At 54.3% G+C, this 20,647-nt stretch overlaps 1 protein-coding gene across 5 annotated transcripts in view; it reads left to right on the forward strand.

The window, feature by feature from the left end:
* The first annotated feature begins 362 nt into the window (after positions 1–362).
* DOCK1 (dedicator of cytokinesis 1) overlaps positions 363–20,647 on the forward strand; it is a 531,830-nt gene continuing 511,545 nt past the window's right edge. For all 5 annotated transcript variants that reach the window (XR_006701760.1, XM_045439228.1, XM_045439230.1 and 2 more), the window contains exon 1: positions 363–683. Coding sequence is in view for 4 of the 5 variants with exons in the window: in XM_045439228.1 (XP_045295184.1) it covers positions 638–683 (46 nt within the window). In the remaining variant the exon portion in view is untranslated. The remainder of the gene's footprint in view (positions 684–20,647) is intronic.

The following is a 20,647-nucleotide window of genomic DNA, read 5'->3' on the forward strand; positions in this document are numbered from 1 at the left end:
CGGTTCTGGCTGGTTTGGCCAGGCCGCCCTAGGTGCTCAGTTAATGTTTGGCGCCCGAATGAAAGGACCACGTGCTCTGGAAGGCGCCTCCCAGGGAACCTCCGGGTTTGCTCCGCTCCAGGACGCCCCGGGGGCGGCACCGAGCCCGCGGTCTAACTGCCGCGCTGCGCCAACCCCGAGCTTCCTAAATCGCGTCGGGTCCCCCTCGCCCCCTCCTCGTCCCACTCCGCCCAGGGCGGCCCACGTGCCCCCCCCCCGCCCCCCCAAGTCGTGTGACAGCCGGGCCCCCGCGAGGGTTCCCGGGATCCGGGGTCCCCCGCGGAGAGGGCGCGGCGCCGCCCCCGGGGAGGGGGAGGTGGGGGGGGGGGTCCGCGGGAGCCGGGCTGCGGCGCACGGTGGCGGAGCCGGGTCCCCCGCGCAGGGGCAGTGCTCTCGGGCCCGGGGCCCGCCCGCCTCCCGCCGGCGCTCCCGGCCTTTCCCATCCGGCCCGCGACGCTCCGCCCGCCCCGTCCCACATGACACCGCCTCCGCCGCAAACTTTTTCCTCCCCATCCTGTCGCGGCTCGAAAGGAATGGAAAATGGCGGCCTAGGCGCGGAGTTTCCTGGCCCGGCGGCGGCGGCTCTCGCGGCGGCGCCATGACGCGCTGGGTGCCCACCAAGAGAGAGGAGAAATACGGCGTGGGTGAGCTCCGGCGCCCCACTTCGCGCCGCGCCCGCCCCGGCCTGCCCGCGCCGCGCGCTCCGGAGGCGGGGGGGACGGCGGGCCCGGCGGGGCGCGGCGGGCGGGGGCGCCGGAGCCTGTTGCCGCCGGCCCGGCCCGAGCGCCCGGCGTCCCTCCCCCCCCCCCCCCCGCCCCCACTCCGGAGCGCGGGGCCGAGCAGGGCCGGGGACACGCGGGCGAGCGGGGTCGCCCCCCCCCCTCCCCACCCGAGCCCCGCCATCCAGGTCCCGGGCGGGCACCCCGTGGCGGAGCCTGCCAGCCTCCCGGGCCGCCCGAGCTCGGAGCGCGTCCCGCCCGCGGCCCGAAGCCCCGGGGGTGGGCGGGCCGGGCCGCGCCGGGGGTCATTGTTCTGCGGCGCCTTTCCGCCGCTGGGGTGAAGTTGCGTGCGCGGTGCGGGGTCTGCAGCCGCGGGCGGCCGGGCGGTTGCGAGTTGCAGTGAGCGATCCCGGCGAAGAGTTGTGCTCTCCCGGTGGGAAGTGGCGCGCGCGCGCGCGCGCGCGCGACCCGGCCGGGCCGGGCGCCCTGCCCGCCGCTTGGTGGTCCTGTGGCCCGGGGCGTGCGGGACCCTCGGAGCGGAGCGGCCGGCCGAGCGCTTCGGCGTCCCCGGGCTCGGGGAGCGGGAGGCGAAAGGCGGGACTGTGTTGGCTCCGCCGCTCTTTGTCGTTTCCTGAGGGGAGTGTGGTGGTGATGGGGAGGGGGGGGGTGGGGAGAGTCGGGTTGCAAGTTTACGTTTCGGACTGAGTGAGTACACATTCCAGACTGCGAGGCTTTCCTTAAAGGCAGAACCAACGGACCCCAGCCCCCGCTGCGCTCTGCTGCCCTGCTCACCGGGGATTTGCAGCCTGGCTGCCGGGCTCTTGCCCACCTCTGGCTGGAGTCTGGGCCCAGGCTGCTCTCCGCGATCCCAGACCCCGGAGCTTCCCGGTTTTCAGTGTGATTTTCCTCCTGCGCCTTTACCGCCTCCGTCACCCAGGCTAGGCTCTGCCTGACTTGTAAGGCCTTTTGTGACCTTGGCCTCGTCTCCGCGGGCCAGGTTGTGCCCTCCTGGGGGTCCTGCTCCCGCAGCCTGCAGGCCCCCTTGCTGCCCCTGAGCCTTCCCAGTGCGGTGCCGGCTCCCGCAGCTGGTCTGCTCCAGACCTCCCCCTTTGACTTTGGGAAGACCAGGGGGTGGCCCTAGCCCTCGCCGTTCTTTCTTTTTTGAGATTCCAGTGGCTCACCTTTGCTAGATGTCAGCGGTGTGGCTGGGGAGCTCTTTCGGGACGGCTGCGGTGGGAACAGCCCTGAGACAGTCCTTGGTCCGCTTGGCCCACACTGGTCTTGTTCCACATGCAGGGCTGGGGGGTCCTCCTTGCCTCAGGACCACTGTCTGTGGCTGAGCTGTCTTGCCACCCCATTTTCAGAGAAGAGGAAGCTGGGGCTCAGCCGTGGGCACAGAGGTCAATGACAGAGGTGGGCTAAAGGGCCCTGGGACCTGAGCGTGGAGACTGCACCCTGGGTGCCTCCCTGTGGTTTCCTCGCAGGTGTCCTGATAGAAACGTCCCTGTCTGCCTGCAGTTCTCGAGGGAGGTGTGGGGTGCGCTTTCTGGCTGGGACTGCTTCAGGGGTGGTGGTCGTGGGGGTCCTGGCTGTGGAGAGCCGGCCGGGGATGTGTGCGTGAGGAGTGCACCGAGGACTGGACTGCACCGGGGACAGATGGAGGAGGGGCTGGAGCCCTGGGGACAGGCCGGAGGCCAGCAGGGGAGCAGGACCACCGACGGCCCTGTGGCGGCAGGGAACAGCTCCACCCGTGATCCACCCCCAGTCCTGGCAGGACTGCTGTCACTCCCACCTGACTGAGGCAGAGAGAACATGCATGCTCGCACCATTAGTAAGTGCCGTATCTGGGTTGGAACCTGGCTCTGGAGTTCACGCCGTGGTCCCACCGAGCGCAAGGAGATGGGGAGGAGCTTCTCTTCGGAACACTACTTTTTGAGATCCCTGGACACCTCTTGTTGGCTCCCAGGGTGACCAGGGTGACCTCACGGTGTCCGGGAGGACACCGTACGTGTGGCACCTGTTGAGTTGCTAGGCTGTCTAGTTTGGAGAAGATCAAAGGGAGCATCCAGCGACCGAGTGAGCAGGGTCTCCTCGCTGGGGTGGTGGCCAGAACGTGGCTGTGTCCCTTCCCATTAACTCACACACTTTGCAGAAGCTTAGCTAGCCCTCACTGTGGTGACTACTATCCGCACGCCTTTGGCTCATACTGTGATTTTAAGAAAAGTCTGTGTTGGAAAGTTGCCAGGGAAGGAAGGTGTCCTGGACGGTTTTGCCAGGCAATTCTAGGAACAGTGGGAATGGCCGTTAGGCGGAGGAGAAAGCGGCCGCGCTCCTTAGTTTCAGCGGGTGAAGCCTGTTCAGCGTTACAAGGAGCTTTAAATAACTAGAGCCCCTCCAGGCAAACTCCGGATCCTGGGCAGAAGGAAGGGTGTGCATGCGCACAGCCAGGTCAGCCCGGGCTGTCCGCTGTTCCAGGGGTTGGCAGTGGAGGGTCCCACTGGTTCCCAGGGGAAGGGAAGATAGATGTGCTGCGGGGCAGGGATTCATTCCCATTAGCTAATTGGCTGTTTCCTCCCAAGGGAAAATTACTGGCCGTCCCCCTTACCAACCACAGTGTTTTTTGGGGGAGCCTAACAACAGGGCTGTGTTTCCTTGGAGGGCTCTGGCGGGTCGTGGGTGGGCCTTGCTTTCACTCCAGCCACTGCCTTGGCGGGATGAATGAATCACGAGGGGAAAGAAAATGATAAAACTCCATCTCATTTGGAAACATGAATCACAGCTCATTGTTTGCAAGTACTTGGAATCTGTTAGAAGCATTGTTTGCAAATGAGCCACTTCGGTTATTTATTTATTTTATAAAAATGGGGAAAAGAGTAAACAGCTGATCTGCTGCTTGCTTAGCAAGGCAGGCTATGCTGGTTTGTCCCCAGCTCCTCCTTTTATTCCTGTGGGGCTTGGGGTTGCCTCCAGGAAATTTACCAGCCTGTTAAGGTCTCCTCCTAGGCTTGAATTTGGTGGGTCAGTGCTCACGGATCTGGTTTATTAACACAGGCGTGAAATCCAACCTAGTCACACTGAGGGGTTGGGCCGGATCAACTTTTCCATCTTCCCCCAGCTAGGCAGAGTCTTAGACTTAGTGCCGGTCAAGCTGTTCCTATGGATCCTGTTCCTGAGATGAGGTGAAAAGATGCAGCATGTTCTAGAATCACACCCGAGGGTGGTGTGCTCACCTTTCTCGAAGACGGTGTGAGAGGCAGACTAATGGCCCCCCAAAATGTCCATGCCCTAATCCCCAGAACCTGTAAATGTGTGACATGGCAGAAAGGGCTTTGCAGCGGTGGGCCCCCAAAGCAGAGAACTTTCCCTGGCTGGTTACAGAAGAGCGGGGTCAGAGGTTCCCAGGCTGGGAAGGGTTCCGTGCACAGTTGCTGGCCCTGAGATGTAGGGCCCCACTTGCAAGGGCCAGAGAAAGCCCGGGAGCTCAGCCTCGGCGCCTCTCCCCCCGTCCCCCCACGTGGCCACCAGCAAGGAGCCGGGGACCTCAGGCCTGTAGGCACTCCTGGATTCTGCCAGCACCCTGAACGAGCCTGGAAACAGATCCCTCCTTGAGCTTCCCGGGAGAGCCCCGCTGGCCAACAGCTGGACTTTGAGACCACGAGGCGCTGGGTTGATCCTGGAAAGCTGCGAGATTATCCCTGTGGACCATTCTGAGGGTGGGGTGGTTCCCTAGGGCAGCGACAGAAAACTAGCGGAGGTGGGGCGGAGAGCTCTTGGGGAGAGTACGGTTCTCGTTCAAGCCTTCAGCTGTGTTATGTTTGGGAGACTAAACACCAGTGGACCCAAGTGTGGGCACTTCATTCTGGCCTTTTGTACGGACAGCTCACACGGGGGATGTGGGGATTCGGGCTGCAAACACCTCTAACTCCTGGCTCTTGTTAAATAAGTGGCCCTTAAGCAAATTACTCACCTTCCTTAGCCTCTGTTTCCCCACCTGGAAGGTGGGCCGGGAGCTAAGCCTGCCTACCACAAAGCCCAGGAACGTTCTTTTTAGATGAGGTTAGCAGGGGGCAGCACCATGTATGAGATAAGCCAAGCACTCAATGGGGTGTTGCTTTTATTTTTTATTTAATAAAGTGCAGTTCAGAAATGTAGTGGTTTTCTGTTTGGATTTGACAGACACGGTGGCTAGAAGAATACTTTTCTGCCAAAGTTGATTTCTTAATGGTGTGTTTTGCCCCTGTATTGGGGGAAAGCAACGTTCGCTTGGTGTTGGGGAACATGACTTGTGTGTATTTAGATTAGTTCTGAGTGATGATAATTGCTAGGAATAGTGTAACATTAAATAAATTTGGGAGCCGGGGTTGCAGCGAGATCTCCTTTGTTATCTAGAGGAGTAAGCAAGCTGCTACTTGGGGGAAGAAAAATTAGATTTGATTGTAAGTAAATAGAAATGCAGACATTTTCATTCACTGGAGTTGCAGAAAAACCAAATTAGGGCATATTATATTTCTACAAATCTTGTTTTACTTTGGAAACATAAAAATTTTAAATTTATTGTTGTGCCAGTGTTTGCTAGGATATCACGTCTTATCAGATTGTCTTAGGGTTTGTGAATAATTCCTTCACATGTTACCTTCCTTCCTTCCCTCCTTCAGTCCTTCCTTCCTCCTCTTTTTTCTTTTTTTTAATTTAATTTAATTTTTTGATTTTAATTTTTATTTTTTCCTCCTCTTTATTTCCTTTTTTAATTTCTTTTGTTTATTATTTTTATTTTGATTTTTTCCTCCTCTTTATTTCTGCATTAAACTTTGTATTTTCAGGTAATCATAAGCGCATACAGTTGGAAGAAACAATACAGAGATGGTGTACCTGAGTGGCTCTGTCGGTTAAGCATCCGACTCTGAATTTCAACTCAGGTCATGATCTCACGGTCCGTGGGATTGAACCCCACAGTGGGCAGTGCAGAGCCTGCTTGGGACTCTCTCTCTCCCTCTCTCTCTGCCCCCGTCCCTGCCCTGCTTGTGTGTATGCCCCCCGCACCCCTCCTCTCCCTGCAAAATAAATAAATTAAAAAAAATCATATAGAGAGACCCCACATACTCATTACCAGTTTCCCTCAAGGTGACATCCGGCCACACTACAGTGTCCTACCAGAGCCAGGATGTTGACATGGATGCAGGTCAGAGCATTGCCATCACCCCAAGGACCTCTCCTGTGTTCCTTTTAGAGCCACACCCACCTCACTCCTCCCTTCTGCATAAACCCTGGCAGCCAGTAACCTGTTCTCTATTTGTGTAGTTTTATCATTTCAAGAATGTTACACAAATGGAATCGTATGAAATCTTTTTGGATTATTTTTTTTTTCCCCCCCACACCGCACTGGCTGACCCACTGGCCACCACGTTCAGACTCTTCCTCAGGTCATCTGGGAGGTAAGCCCTGAATATGGGACGAGGTGAAGGGTCAGAACTTGGAGTCTTAGCCGTGGTGCGGCCACTCATCTTTGATGTGACCCGGAGCAAGTCTTTGAGCCTCTCTCAGTCGGTTCCACGTTTTCAAAGTGGATGATGATGGTTGGCCTTGTCTACAAGGTCAGGCTGATTTGGGAGGTTCACAGGAACTGAAGACTTAAGGCACTTTCGTAACATGGCTTATGCAAATAGCAGTAGCTGTTGTACCTAAGTGTGCTTTGATTTTTTTTCAATATATGAAATCTATTGTCAAATTGGTTTCCATACAACACCCAGCGCTCATCCCAAAAGGTGCCCTCCTCGATACCCATCACTCCCCCTCCCCTCCCTCCCATCCCCCCATCAACCCTCACTTTGTTCTCAGTTTTTAAGAGTCTCTTATGCTTTGGCTCTCTCTCACTCTAACCTCTTTTTTTTTTTTTTTTTTCCTTCCCCTCCCCCATGGGTTTCTGTTAAGTGATTCTCAGGATCCACATAAGAGTGAAAACATATGGTATCTGATTAATGAGGTGGGAAGTGCTTTGGGACCGTCCCTCAAATCACCATGTAACGTATGTGGGGTAGTTTGCTGCCTTAACAGAGTAGCACCCTGAGCGGCTGAGACTTGCAGGAGTTTCCTTCCTCAGTTCTGGAGGCTGGAAGTCCAGGATCAAGGTGTCGGCCGGCCAGGTTCCGTCTGAGGCCTCTCGTTGGTGTGTGGATGGATGGCTGTCCTCTTACTGTGTCCTCGCCCTCCATTATGTTTGTGTGTTCATCTTCTCATTGGATTAGGGCCCACCCTCATGACTTCATTCCCTTAGTCATCTCTTTATTATTTTTGAACGTTTTATTTATTTTTGAGAGACAGAGACAGAGACAGTGTGAGCAGAGGAGGGGCAGAGAGAGACGGAGACCCAGAATCCTAAGCAGGTTCCAGCCTCTGAGCTGTTAGCACAGAGCCCAAAGCGGGGCTTGAACTCCTGGACTGTGAGATCATGACCTAAGCCAAAGTCGGACGCTTAACCCACTGAGCTACCCAGGTGCCCCTTAATCATTTCTTTAAAGACCCCATCTCCAGGGGCAGGCCGGTGGCTCAGTCGATTTTGGCTCAGGTCATGATCTCAGGGTTGGTGGGATCTTGTGGGATTGAACCCCCACAGCACATGGAGCCTGCTTGGGATTCTCTCTCCCTTTCTCTCTACCCCTCCCCCACCTCAAAATAAATAAACTTTAAGGACCCTATCTCCAAATGCATCCAAGTACATTCTGAGTTATGGGGGGGGGGGTAGAACTTCAGTGTTTGCATTTTGGGGGATATAACCTATAACGTGATTATCACAAGTAAGGCTTTTCCTATGAATTTTCACGATGTTTTGGTCACCACCATCTGAATGGTTTTTTTTTCTGTAAGGTCGTGGGTCCCAGTTCCTCGGGGGATGCCTGGAAGGAGGGAGGTGGGTGTTGGGAGCTCACAATATGACACCCCCCCACCCTGGGCTCCCAGAATCTAATTGAAGGAATTGAATCGGTTTCAGTGTTCAGCTCTGGAAATTTCTTGTAATCGAATTAGTGACAGGATGATGCAATCAGGTAATCTGAGACCTGAATGGGAAGTTGAACAGGTTTCAAGTGTAGTCATTTACATGAGTGCACCTGGGGAGCAGGGGGACAGCTCTTCCTCGGGGGCTGTCTCCTCCCACTCTCCCCGCTTGCGCTCACCTGCCTTCAGCATTCGAGGCGGAGACATAGGCTTGGACGGATTTCTAGTTTCTCATCGTTTGTCGTTTTGGAATGTGGGTAGGATGGCCAGGCTCCCTGTGGGTCTGGCATGCCAGTTGTCCAGTGATGGCAAGGAGCGCCTTTCGTACCGGCATTGCATAGTCACTGTTGGCCCAGGGGAACAACTCCAGGGGGAGCGCTTCGCTTTGTAGGCCGCGCAGGTGGCTCTCCCGACCCAGGCATGCCATGTGCAGTCTGCAGAGGCCCTGGGCGGTCACGGGACTGCTTTGACTCCCGAGGGAGGGGGACAAATGAAAGACGCCACGCTTCTTGATGATCGGCCGTGAGCACGGTGTTCGTGGGGCGCTCGGCAGTTGTCGGCTCACCTGCACGCAGGTGAGATGCCGAAACACCTACACACAGGCACTCTCTCCTTTTGTAATTGTTTTTTTTTAATGTTTACTTTTGAGAGAGACCGAGACAGAATGCGAGTGGGTTGGGGCAGAGAGAGAGAGAGAGAGAGAGAGAGAGAGAGGGAATCCGAAACAGGCTCCAGGCTCCGAGCTGTCAGCACAGGGCCCGACACGGGGCTCGAACTCACAAACCGCGAGATCATGGCCTGAGCCGAAGTCAGACGCTCAACCGACTGAGCCACCCAGGCGCCCCATCTTCTTTTTTAAAAACCAGATGGTTTCTCCCCAGACGGATATCTGTCAGCTTGTGAAATGTGGGTGCCTCCAGGAGAACGAGGTGTTTTCTTTCAGCGTGTGGCATGTGCCCAAAACATCACAGACTGGGGTCATAGAGATCCATCTCTGAATCTCAGCTCCCTATCTTGCTAGCCAAGTGACCTTGGGTGAGTTATTTACCGTAAGCCTGAGTTTCTCCCTTGTGATTTGGGGATGAGACCATCCTCCTGGGGCGGTTCTGGGGATAAAGAGAGATAGTCCTGCACAGATGTGGCCCCTGGTCTGTGCCCGGTAACGGTTTCTTTCACCCTTTATTGACTGTGTTGCCTGAGACTGAATCTGCTTTATTCAGGCTCCCCCGCAGCCCCCGAGTCTGACTGCCACTAAAGCCACGTGGGCTATATTGCTTCTGCAGACCCTGCTTGTTGTAAGGGAGGGGTGAAGATGGGGAGAGGTGCTGAGTGGCTTCCCTGGAATGTTAGTGTTCGCTCTGAGGTCGTATCAGGGGTCCGAGTCCCGCCTGATCCCCAGAGGGACCAGATGAAGGGAGCCCGCTGAGGCTTACATGGGTCAGTGTCTCACCAAAAACGTCTCTGGGAGTCCTTATCTTGGTGGGGTTTTCTGTTTCTGGTCGGAGTGTGCCTTTGCTCAGGAGTGTGATGCCCAATCTGCGTGCCGTCTTGAGCGATTCTGTTTAACTTCCTTGCACATGTGAGGTGCACGCACTGTTAGGTGTAAGTGTAACTGTTGTGGCTTCTTTTCTGAATTAGGGTTGGCTGGCTGCTGTAACAAACAACCCCAACGTTTCCTTGGCTTCATACAACGAGAGTTTGCTATTCGTTTGTGTCACGGTCCAAGTGGCCGAAGGGGAGGGCTCAGGGGCTCTGCTGCCTCTAGTCGTCCAAGGACTCGGGCTCCTTCTGTCCTGGGGCTCTGCCCTCCACGAGGCTCCTGGTCTCCTCGCCTTTCAGCTCGTGGGTAGGTACAGGAGAAATGGAGGACAGTTCACAGGAGCTTTTTCTGCCTGCTCGGGCTGGAGGGCGGCACCCATCCCGGCACTTACATTCCTGTGCCTGGAGCTCGGTGCCTGGCCAGACCCAACAGCACACGGGGCGTGGAAATGCAGTCCGTGTCCCTGCGAGAAGAGGTTGTGCATGTCGGGGATCTCCTCTACATGCTGCTGTCAGCACCCCCGTCCTAGCAGTCAGGAGTTAGGGCGAGCCCTTTCGCATTATTGCCATTGAAGACAAAGGTTGTAAGTTGTCACATCGTTTTGTCCCAGAACAGATGTCCAGACCCCTACAAAGACCCGAAGAGACACGAAGACGACAGGTGCTGCCTTTCTCCTTGGCCTGTTTTCTGCTATTTAACGTCTTGTAGCGTTCAGGAGGTCCTTCACTGTGGACCGAGCCCAGAGAGCACTCTTGACGGGGAGGGGGAGGTTGACCCGTGAGGATAAGTGAGGCTGCCTTCCAGACGAGTTCTCTTCACATCTGTTCACCATCCTAAAACCTACGCAGCCCCCCAGACCCCATTCCTGTATCTTCTGAATTCTTTTGGCCTCAGAAGGCGGGCTTACTACAGCCTGCTAATAATAAGAACCGCGTCTTTGTTTCTAAGTGTTGGCTTTTTGTTGATTAGAATGGAATGTTTATAATTTGAAATAACCCTTGTCCTTATGACTAAGCAGGTACTGAGAAAAGGTATAAAGGCATACATAGCTGCAGTAACTTGAAGTTAGGTGCGGGGCCGTTATGGTGTAGGGCAAAGGAGCACTGGGCTAGGAGTCAGAATGCCTGGAATCCAGGCCTGGGCGCCACTCTTAGGCCTTATCTACCATCCCTAGCCTCAGGCCCCTGGAGACGGGGAAATAGGAGCGCTCTGTTCCCCTCTTAGCTGGGCCTGGAGGAGCTAGCAAGGAGACGTCTGGCCCAGAACTTTCAGGAGGACCAAGTGCTACTGTCTGTCATCTTCTCTTTCAGGAGGGGAAAGTTGCACTTGGTACTTGTTATTGATGCCAACTTGGTAACAGAGAAAAAAAACGCAATTTCCGGTGATGGTTTCAATCGCTTTCTCCTTGGAAAAGGGCAGCGTGGCGTCGTGAGCTTTACTTTTCCTCAAGTTTTCTAGTTTGTATTTTACTACTAGACAGGCTGTCTAGTTATTAATTAACAGTGTGAGCCGCTGAGGGTTCTGTGTGAGCACTAGGCTGGGCGGTTGAACGGGTGTGCGAGATGGATACTGATGAAGGTGAGAGTGTCCCAGCATCGGGGAGCAGTGTGGTCTTATAAGCCACCAAGAAATTAGAGGTAAAAGACAACAATGCCTTCAGATAACAAACCAGTCCCCCTCCCTCCCTCCCCCTTTCCTTCCTTCCTTCCCTCCTTCCTCCCTTCCTTCCCTCCTTCCTCCCTTCCTTCCCTCCTTCCTTCCTTCCCTTCTTCCCTCCTCCCTTCCTTCCCTCCTCCCTTCCTTCCCTCTTCCCTCCCTTCCTTCCTTCCTTCCTTCCCTCCTTCCTCCCTTCCCTCCTTCCTCCCTTCCCTCCTTCCTCCCTTCCTTCCTTCCTTCCTTCCTTCCTTCCTCCCTTGCTTCCCTCCTTCCTCCCTTCCCTCCTCCCTCCCTTCCCTCCTTCCTCCCTTCCCTCCCTTCTTCCCTTCCCTCCTTCCTCCCTTCCTTCCCTCCTTCCTCCCTTCTTTCCCTCCTCTCTTCCTTCCCTCCTCCCTCCCTTCCTTCCTTCCCTCCCTCCTTCCTTCCCTCCTTCCTCCCTTCCCTCCTCCCTCCCTTCCTTCCCTCCTCCCTCCCTTCCTTCCCTCCTTCCTCCCTTCCTTCCCTCCTTCCTCCCTTCCCTCCTCCCTCCTTCCTTCCCTCCTTCCTCCCTTCCCTCCTCCCTCCCTTCCTTCCCTCCTCCCTCCCTTCCTTCCCTCCTTCCTCCCTTCCTTCCCTCCTCCCTCCCTTCCTTCCCTCCTTCCTCCCTTCCTTCCCTCCTTCCTCCCTTCCCTCCTCCCTCCTTCCTTCCCTCCTTCCTCCCTTCCCTCCTCCCTCCCTTCCTTCCCTCCTCCCTCCCTTCCTTCCCTCCTTCCTCCCTTCCTTTCCTCCTTCCTCCCTTCCCTCCTCCCTCCCTCCCTTCCCTCCTTCCTCCCTTCCCTCCTTCCTCCCTTCCCTCCTTCCTCCCTTCCCTCCTACCTCCCTTCCCTCCTACCTCCCTTCCTTCCTCCCTTCCCTCCCTTCCTCCCTTCCCTCCCTTCCTCCCTTCCCTCCTTCCTCCCTTCCTTCTCTCCTTCCTCCCTTCCTTCCCTCCTCCCTTCCTTCCCTCCTTCCTTCCTTCCTTCCTTCCTTCCTTCCTTCCTTCCTTCCTTCCTTCCCTCCTTCCTCCCTTCCCTCCTACCTCCCTTCCTTCCTCCCTTCCCTCCCTTCCTCCCTTCCCTCCCTTCCTCCCTTCCCTCCTTCCTCCCTTCCTTCCCTCCTTCCTCCCTTCTTTCCCTCCTCCCTCCCTTCCCTCCTCCCTCCCTTCCTTCCTTCCTTCCTTCCTTCCTTCCTTCCTTCCTTCCCTCCTTCCTCCCTTCCCTCCTACCTCCCTTCCCTCCTACCTCCCTTCCCTCCTACCTCCCTTCCTTCCTCCCTTCCCTCCCTTCCTCCCTTCCCTCCCTTCCTCCCTTCCCTCCTTCCTCCCTTCCTTCTCTTCTTCCTCCCTTCCTTCCCTCCTCCCTTCCTTCCCTCCTTCCCTCCTTCCTTCCTCCCTTCCCTCCTCCCTCCCTTCCTTCCCTCCCTCCTTTCCTTCCTTCCTTCCCTCCTTCCTCCCTTCCTTCCTTCCTTCCTTCCTCCCTTGCTTCCCTCCTTCCTCCCTTCCCTCCTTCCTCCCTTCCCTCCTTCCTCCCTTCCTTCCCTCCTCCCTCCCTTCCTTCCCTCCCTCCTTTCCTTCCTTCCCTCCTTCCTCCCTTCCTTCCCTCCTTCCTTCCTCCCTTGCTTCCCTCCTTCCTCCCTTCCCTCCTTCCTTCCCTCCTTCCTCCTTTCCCTCCTCCCTCCCAGTTTGCTTGCCAGCTTTGCTCCTGGGCCCTGGATATGTGGAGCCGTCCTCCTGGGACACATGTTGTGGTATAGTCAGCAATCCCTTACGTGAAGTTCTTGGGGCTGGCGGTGTTTGGAAAATTCAGGTTTGTCTCAGTGTGGAGAGGAAGACCGTCCCCTGTGCAGGGCTCAACGTGTGTGCGGAACGCACCCTGGCAGATCTGGCGACACCCCGCAGTCAGACCTGTTGACGAGGGTGCAGGGAGTGTGTGGGCATCACGGTGTGAGGGAGGCGACCTGTGGTTAGCCTCCTCTCTCCACCCAGGCTCCGTTTTTGCCATTACGTGAATTACTGAAAACTCTGTGTTTTGGAGCTTTGGGAGATGCAGGGCCACGGATGTGTTTGATTTTTTCATGGCTAAATCAACATGTGGAATGTTTGTCCTCCCAGAGCGTGTTATCAGTCCTGGGCTCTTGGGTTCTCTGGTCGGAGTTCTTAGACTGTGGTGACCACTGCCTGCTCAGAAACCCTTTAAAAAGATGTCCTTCGTCGCCTTCTGGCCTCGTTTCCTCCTCTATTCCTATCCAGTTGGGTGCCTGGCTGGTCTCAGGTCAAAGTCTGCGATTTGCCCATTCCTGCTTTAGCTCGTTAGGATTTATGCCCCTGCGTTGCGGGTCTGACCCTCCATCATCTCTGCCTCCGGACCCTTTCTAGAAGACATGGCCCCTCTGTTCCCAAGCCGGGCCGTGGGGACAAGTGTGTGTGAGGGCTGAGGGCCCAGCGGGAATGGCCCTGCGTCCCCAGGGCCTGGGAGTCCTGAGGCAGAAGGGGGCGTAAGGGAGGGGGATGGAGAGAGCAGGGGCGGGGGGCAGGTGCAGCCCAGGGTCGGGGAGTCGGGGTCGAGGGGAGCTGACGGCGCTGTGGTTGTGCCTTCCTGATGGCATTAGCCCGGCGTCCCGAGGCAGATTCTGGGCCGATGTAGTGCGCGAGGGTCCCAAGCTGTCGTCCCTGAATCCGGACGAGCCCTGCCCGGCTCTGCCCAGTGGCGCTGGCGGTGCCCAGGATGTGACCTGTCTGAGGCTCAGGACCTTCTTCCTGTGACTGTTCCGTTACGTCACTGTCAGGAGGTGACCTCCTGTGGTGGCTGCCCCGCCACAGCCGGGACTAGTGCCAGGTCGGGGTGCATGCCTGGGGGACTCTGCAGCCCCTCTGGGCCCCGGTTGGCTCGCCGGTCGGCCATGGGGAGTGGTAGTTGTTGCCTTGCGGAGCTGCTCGAGGATTAGATGAGCTGATTCATGTGTACTGGCTTCTGGCTTCTGGCCCCGTGTACTGCTGACTTCCTGGGTCGGAGAGCTTCCGGTCGCGGGGGGCCGTCCTGGGCAGTATTGGGGTGCTTGGCAGAATCCCTGGCCACCGCCCGCCAGATCGCTCGGTTCTGAAAACCCAGAGAGCTGCTGACTCTTCTGTGGGAGCCACTGGTTCGAGTGCAGGGGTGAAGCCTGACCCTTAGGCAACACCCACTGGCTGTTTGCTGTGGCGTCATGACAGTGTTACCCGGGAGGGCAGGCTGGAAACTTGCAGGACTGATGCCTGAAGGGTGTGTGTTGGGGAAGGGTGGGGGGGCTGAGGAAACCTAGGGTAGGGGTGCATGGGGGTCAGTTGTGTTTCTGCTCCTTTCTTTTTTTTTTAAATTATTACCTTTTAAAAAGTGTATTTACTTACTTTGAGAGAGAGAGACAGGGAGAGAGAGGGGGAATCCCAAGCAGACTCCACACCACCAGTGCAGAGCCTGATTTGGGGCTCGAACTCACGAACCGCGAGATCATGACCTGAGCCAAAGTCGGGCGCTCAACGGACTGAACCACACAGGCGCCCTCTTCTCCTTTCTGAGAGACAAACAGCAGTTTTGGGGTCAGGTCCTGGGACAGACGTGGGGGAGTTGCGGACTCTCCCCACCTTTTTTCTAAGGAATACCATTCAGGCTTCCCTGAAGCCTCCAGAAATCTGGGAACTCAGGCATTTGTTCTCAGAGTTCTGTTTGCTGGAATGAAGGCACTTATCAAGACTCCTTTTCCCCCCTGAAAATAATAACTTATTTTCTTTAATATAATTGACTTTTCCAGGGGCAAATCATGATTTAGCAGGAGGGAAATGTGATTATTTTTCTTCCAAATTGCTGTGCTTCTATTAACTTCACAAGATTTATTTTCAAGTCCTTCTAACGTCATGTGTGTTCCACTGCCCATTTTTCAAAGGCACCAAAGCATCTTGGTCCTCCAGGCACCGTGGCCAGGCTGCCACGGTTCTTCAGATTGTCCTTAGGGAGTGTTGCTTTGAGGGTCAGCCTGGAGAGGCCAAAGGAAGGAGAGGTGGGGATGGGGACCCATGCCAGGGACTCCCACCCACAGAAGGGATGGGACTTAGTCCGGCTGACCAAGTGATGTCCGGTGGTATTTACCCAAGCTCTGATACAGTCAGCCCTGTGCGTTCTGGCAGGTGCCACAGTGCCTTTGCATATGTTTTTGTCTCTGCCTACAAATAACCTTTGTTTACCTTCCACCTGCCAAGCTTTCCTAGGCTCAGCTCAACTTGTGAACCTTTCTTGACTCACCCAGGCCGAATGAGGGCCCTCCCCCACGCTGCTGTCTGCAGTCCTGCCACATACAGTGACGGGAGCAGTGGGTGCACCTTACCCATGTCCCCTCCTGGACGGAGGGCCCCTGAGGACAAGGGCTGAGTTGTGTTCCTTTCTCTGTTCCCTGCACCTGCTGTGGTCCCTTTTGAATGAAGGCAGGACAGAGGGATTCCGTCTCAGCCAAGTGTCGGGAGCTAACGTGACAGCTGCAAATCTGTCGGCGGAGAGTCCCATCCCCGGGTGTGCGGCCCCTTCCAGGACGCGTGGCAGAGTCGCTCAGGGATCCGGTGTGCGATTGGGTTAAATGGCCTTACGGCCCCCTCACCCCTGACTGTGGGTGGCTCCCCAAAAAGGGGCTCTGAACTGAACAAAAGTGGATGTCCGGTGCCGTGCTGCGGACAAGCTTGGTGACCAGATAGCTTATGCACACCTGTGGTCATGTATTCTCAGGTCACTGGGGTCATTGCTGGCATGTTTGTGACTCTGTTGTTCCTAGAACCTGCCCCCCGTGCTTCCCTCCTCTCAGCATTGATACAAAGATGCTTCTCGAGTCTTTCCTTTTTTGTTATTGTTCACTTATTTTTAGAGAGAGAGAGCGCGCGCGCATGTGCACGAGCAGGGGAGGGGCAGAGAGAGAGAGGGAGAGAGAGAATCCCACGCGGGCTCCACGCTCCGTGCAGAGCCCGATGCAGGGCTCAGTCTCACAACCCTGGGATCACGACCTGAGCCAAAATCCCGAGTCAGAAGCTTAATCGACCGAGCCACCCAGCTGCCCCTCAAGTCCTTCTTGATGTGATGCTCAGTCTGGCCGTTGGGGTTGAGTGCAGGGACTGGGGTAAACAGGAGGCAAGAGGAAGGAAAGCCCAGTTTGCAAAGGGAGGTGGCAGGGCCAGTCCTGGTTCCAGGTCCTGGTGGTTGTGGAACCCCAGGCAGCCTCTGATCATCTGTCATGTGATGATCAGTCTTGCCGTCAGTCTCTGCTGCCCTGCGACATGGTGATGAAATGCCAGCGAAGCCAAAGTAGATCATATATACTGAAGTACTTTGTAATTACAGAGCAGTGAACAGCCAAAAGGAACAGTGAGACATTTTTGTTTAGAACAGAGATCTGTAGCCTTTTTCTGCAGGGGTCCAGATACAAATACCTTAGGCTTTGCAGGCCAGGAGGCAGAATAGAGGAAACTACATAGGTATTTATTTATATAACCATTAAAAGCAATGGAACCACCCAAAAGGGTAAAAATTAGAAGACAGTTTGACAGTTCCTCAAAGTTTTTTTTTTTTAACATTTGCTTATTTAATTTGAGAGAGAGAGACTGAGAGAACCCCAAGCAGGCTCCACGCTGTCAGCACCGAGCTCGACTTGAGGCTTGATCTCAGGAATTGCAAGATCATGATCTGAGGCAAAATCAAGAGTCGGGGATGCTTAATTGACTGAGCCACCCAGGTGCACCCCCCTTTTTTTTTTTAGAGAGAGCACAAGTGGGGGAGAGGGGCAGAGGGAAAGAGAGAGAGAATCTCAAGCAGGCTGCATGCTCAGCACAGAGCCCAATGTGGGGCTCGAACATGGGATCATGACCTGAGCCAGAATTGAGAGTTGAACGCTCAACTGGCTGCTCCACCCGGGCACCTTACCCCGAAAAGTTTTAAACACACAACTACCGTATCACTCAGGGATTCCACTCCCATGTCTGTTCCCCAAAGAACTGAAAACAGGCATTCTGACAAATCCTTGTACGTAAATGTTCACAACGGTATTATTTACAGTACCTGAAAGGTGGAGACCGTCCACCTGTCCGTCAGCAGACAGGTGCATAAATAAAATATGGCTCCTCCATACAATGGAAGGCTGTTCAGCCATGAACATGAACAAAGTGCTGACGCACAGTACGATATGGATGAACCTAGAAAACTTGATGCAGAGTGAAAGAAGCCAGTCACAGACGGACATACATCCCTTGATGCCCCGTATAGGGAACATCCAGAAGAGGCAAATCCGTAGACGCAGAGAGCAGATTTACTGTACTGGCTGTCAGGGGCTGGGGGAAGGTGGGTGGAGGTTAATGGGGATGGGGTTTCCTTTTGGGGGCTGATGAAAATATTTTAGCACTGGAATCCATAGAATGGGTGGTTGCACGATGTTGCAAATGTACTAAATGCTACCAAATTGTACATTTACTTCCTTTATTTATATATTCATTTATTTTATTCCTACAACATTTCTATGAAGCGTGCACTAGTTTTGAGCTCTATTTTACAGAGACTGAAGCATAGCATTTTTTTTTTAACTCATTGTTTTCACCAAATCGTAGACTTTAAAATGGTTAATTTTACGTTACGTGGGTTTTACCTCATTAAAACAAATGGTGGAAACCATTCTTCGTTTACGGGCAGCGCGATGCCAGACTGTGGTGGGATTTGGTCTGCGGGCCGTGGTTTGCCAGCCCCTGGCTTAGAGTCTTATGATCTTTTCATTTTAGAGTAATGACTATTCTGTCCTAGTATTATGTACTAATTAGAAAGGAAGGGAAGCTGTGTGAAAGGGAGGAAGACGTCAGGGTCTCTTAGGTTTCTCTAAATAATGTACCATTCAGAAATAACCACCCTTCCAAGCATATTTCTATGCCTGTGTCAAGTGTGGACAGAAAAATGGGAGATTCATAGACTCTTAAGGCTGAAAAGGCATTCAGCCGCCTGGCTTTTCTGATTGAGGTGTTGGGGGCGGTGGGAGCCGGGACCCTCTCTGGCACCCTGTCCAGAGTGTTCGTGAACTTGGGAGGCCTTTGAAATGCTCGGAGTGGGGGAGGGGCAGCGAACGTCCAGTGAAAGGTTAAAAAAAAAAAAAAAGTGATTTAACAGAAATCCAATTCTTTAAGATTCCTGCCTCTTCAACCGTGTTGCCTCCAGTTGAACAGAAAATAAAATTTCCATTTTGCAGTTTATCTGACCAGCAGTGGGGACCAGATGTGGTCAAGGGCTCTAACATTTGTCTGCACGATTTCCCTCTTTTGATCTCTATGAATTATAGGCAGGCACTTAAAGGTGGGATTAGGGCGGAATGAGCCTTCAGAGTGAAAAATCTAAGTCCCTGGACGTGAAGGATTGGATGAAAGTGTTTCTTAAGGACAAACTTTTAATAACCGTGGCATACACAGTATTGCCTTAGCACCCCCTATTTTTCGAGTCGCTGTTTTATTTACCCGGCAGAGTTTGCTGCTTACCCGCAGGTGCGCGGTGTAGCTTCCCGGATTTTCTTTCAACGTGGCAGCCTACAACAGTTTTTCTTTCTTTTTCAGCAGCGTATAGAATTTTCCCTGGGCCTCCGTTTTTATCACTGACCTGGTACTGATTCAGGTCGTGGTTGGGAGGGTAGCCCCGGCCCGAAGAAATGGGATAGTGGCGTGGAGCCTTGTTTATTCACGTTTCTCGTTCCGTACAGCCCGCCTTGCTGGGCAGCAGGCCTAATTCGCCTTCTGCTCATGTGCGAAAGTGCTTTTAATTCTGCGTATGTGTGCACGTGTAGTTAGAGGTGGGTGAGATCCTGGCATTGCTTACTCCCGTCTCTTCACTTCAGCCACTGGATTTCTTGATGTGTCTTCTCACCTCTCGGGGGATGCCTGGGGATGTTTCTAAAATACACACGTTGCAGGGGCTCCTGGCTGGCTCAGTGGGTAGAGCACGCGACTCTTGATCTCAGAGTTGTGAGTTCAAGCCCCACGTTGGGCGTGAAGCCTGCTTAAAAAAAATGGTAAAAAAAAAAAATACAGTAAAACTTAGGTTGAAGGAACTTGTTCTGTGAGTGTTCCGTAAGATGAACAAACATTTCTACTAAATTTTAACTTGACGGACAAGCGATGTCTTGCAATACGAGCAGGACGTGAGGCCGAAGGTCGCACAATCACAACTGAGCCCAAGGTTCTTGAAATTCGCTTTGACATACGAGCGCTTTGGATTACAAGCGTGTTTCCGGAACGAATTATGCTGGCAAACCGAGGTTTCACTGTACACACGTTGCTGAGTGCACAGGTGCCTCCGTGTGGACAAATTCCTAACCTTGGGGGACAGCTGAGATCCAGATGGAATCACGCTATTAGAAGGCCTTTCCTGTGACGCCTCTAGAGCATGGAAGCTTCCGGTTGCTTCTTTGAGAAGACAGGAAGGCAGGGCGATACCTAGAACGTCAAGTAGAGATGATCCTTGACGATGGAATCAGCCTCCTTAACTGGCACTCTTGGGGAGTGAAACGAACATCTCTTCAGCACGGCAGGCAGGGCGCCCGAGGAGCGCGGCCTGGCCACCCGCAGATGGCGACTTCGCCCTCGAGTGGTGACTGCGCCACAGGCCGGCTGATGGCACCCGTGGGGAGTTCTGTGACCGGCATAAAATACTGTGGCTGTTTCATCAGTGACCGGTGGCATCCAGGGGACTGTGAAGGGCTGCTGAGGAACCAGCCCGGTCGAGGCTAGTGTGGTGGCCGAGGCGTGTCAGCTCAGGGTTGGTGCGGTGACTGCCGTGTGTCAGCAGACTAAACAACATGATAGGAGGCTCCTGCCTGGGTGACTCAGAAGGTTAAGTGCCTTGACTCTTGATTTTGGCTCAGGTCACGATCTCATGTTTTCACGGGTTCGAGCCCTGCGTCTGTCCGGCTCTGTGCTGACAGTGTGGAGCCTGCTGGGGATTCTGTCTCTCCCTCTGTCTCTGTCCCTCCCCACCCCCCCCCCCCCCCCCATCTCTCTCAAAATAAATAATAAAAAAATAAACAAAAATAAACCACATGCTGTGTGCCGTGTTTAGTGTGACATCTGACCCCCGGTCACCCCTTGAACGCCACCACTGGCCACGGCAGGGACCTGAAAAGCCATCCCTGATCCCTGGTGCCAGAGCAACCCACGTGGTATACATCCGTCTCCTGTGAAAAAATCTGAAGATTAGAGCGCTTTTGAGTAGAAATCATTGGATTTCCGCATAAATTACTTGACATTCGTTCTCAAGGTTCAAAATTACTCACAAGCCTCAGTCTGAATCTAGATATCCAGGAAACGTGGACAAAAGAAAAAAACAATGAAACTTTGAAAAACAACATTTTTGCATAAGTATTTGCATTCATTTACACATGAACTTGAAGGGAAACACGGTTCCTTATGACGACCTAATCTTGACTGGATCACTTCATAAATAGTTTGCGATGGAGAATGGAGATGTTTTGGATTCAATTACAATCCCCTCCCCCCCTAGGAAAGATAGATTGCAACCCCTGTGCCTCAGAATGTGACCCTATTAGATAGTTAGGGACACTGCAGATAGACTAGTTAAGAGGAGGTCATACTGGATCGGAATAGGCCTTTACTTCAGTATGACTGTTGTCCTTATGAGAAGGAGGCCATGTGAGG

Source organism: Leopardus geoffroyi, chromosome D2 (genome assembly GCF_018350155.1).
Source record: "Leopardus geoffroyi isolate Oge1 chromosome D2, O.geoffroyi_Oge1_pat1.0, whole genome shotgun sequence".
Lineage (NCBI taxonomy): Eukaryota > Metazoa > Chordata > Mammalia > Carnivora > Felidae > Leopardus > Leopardus geoffroyi.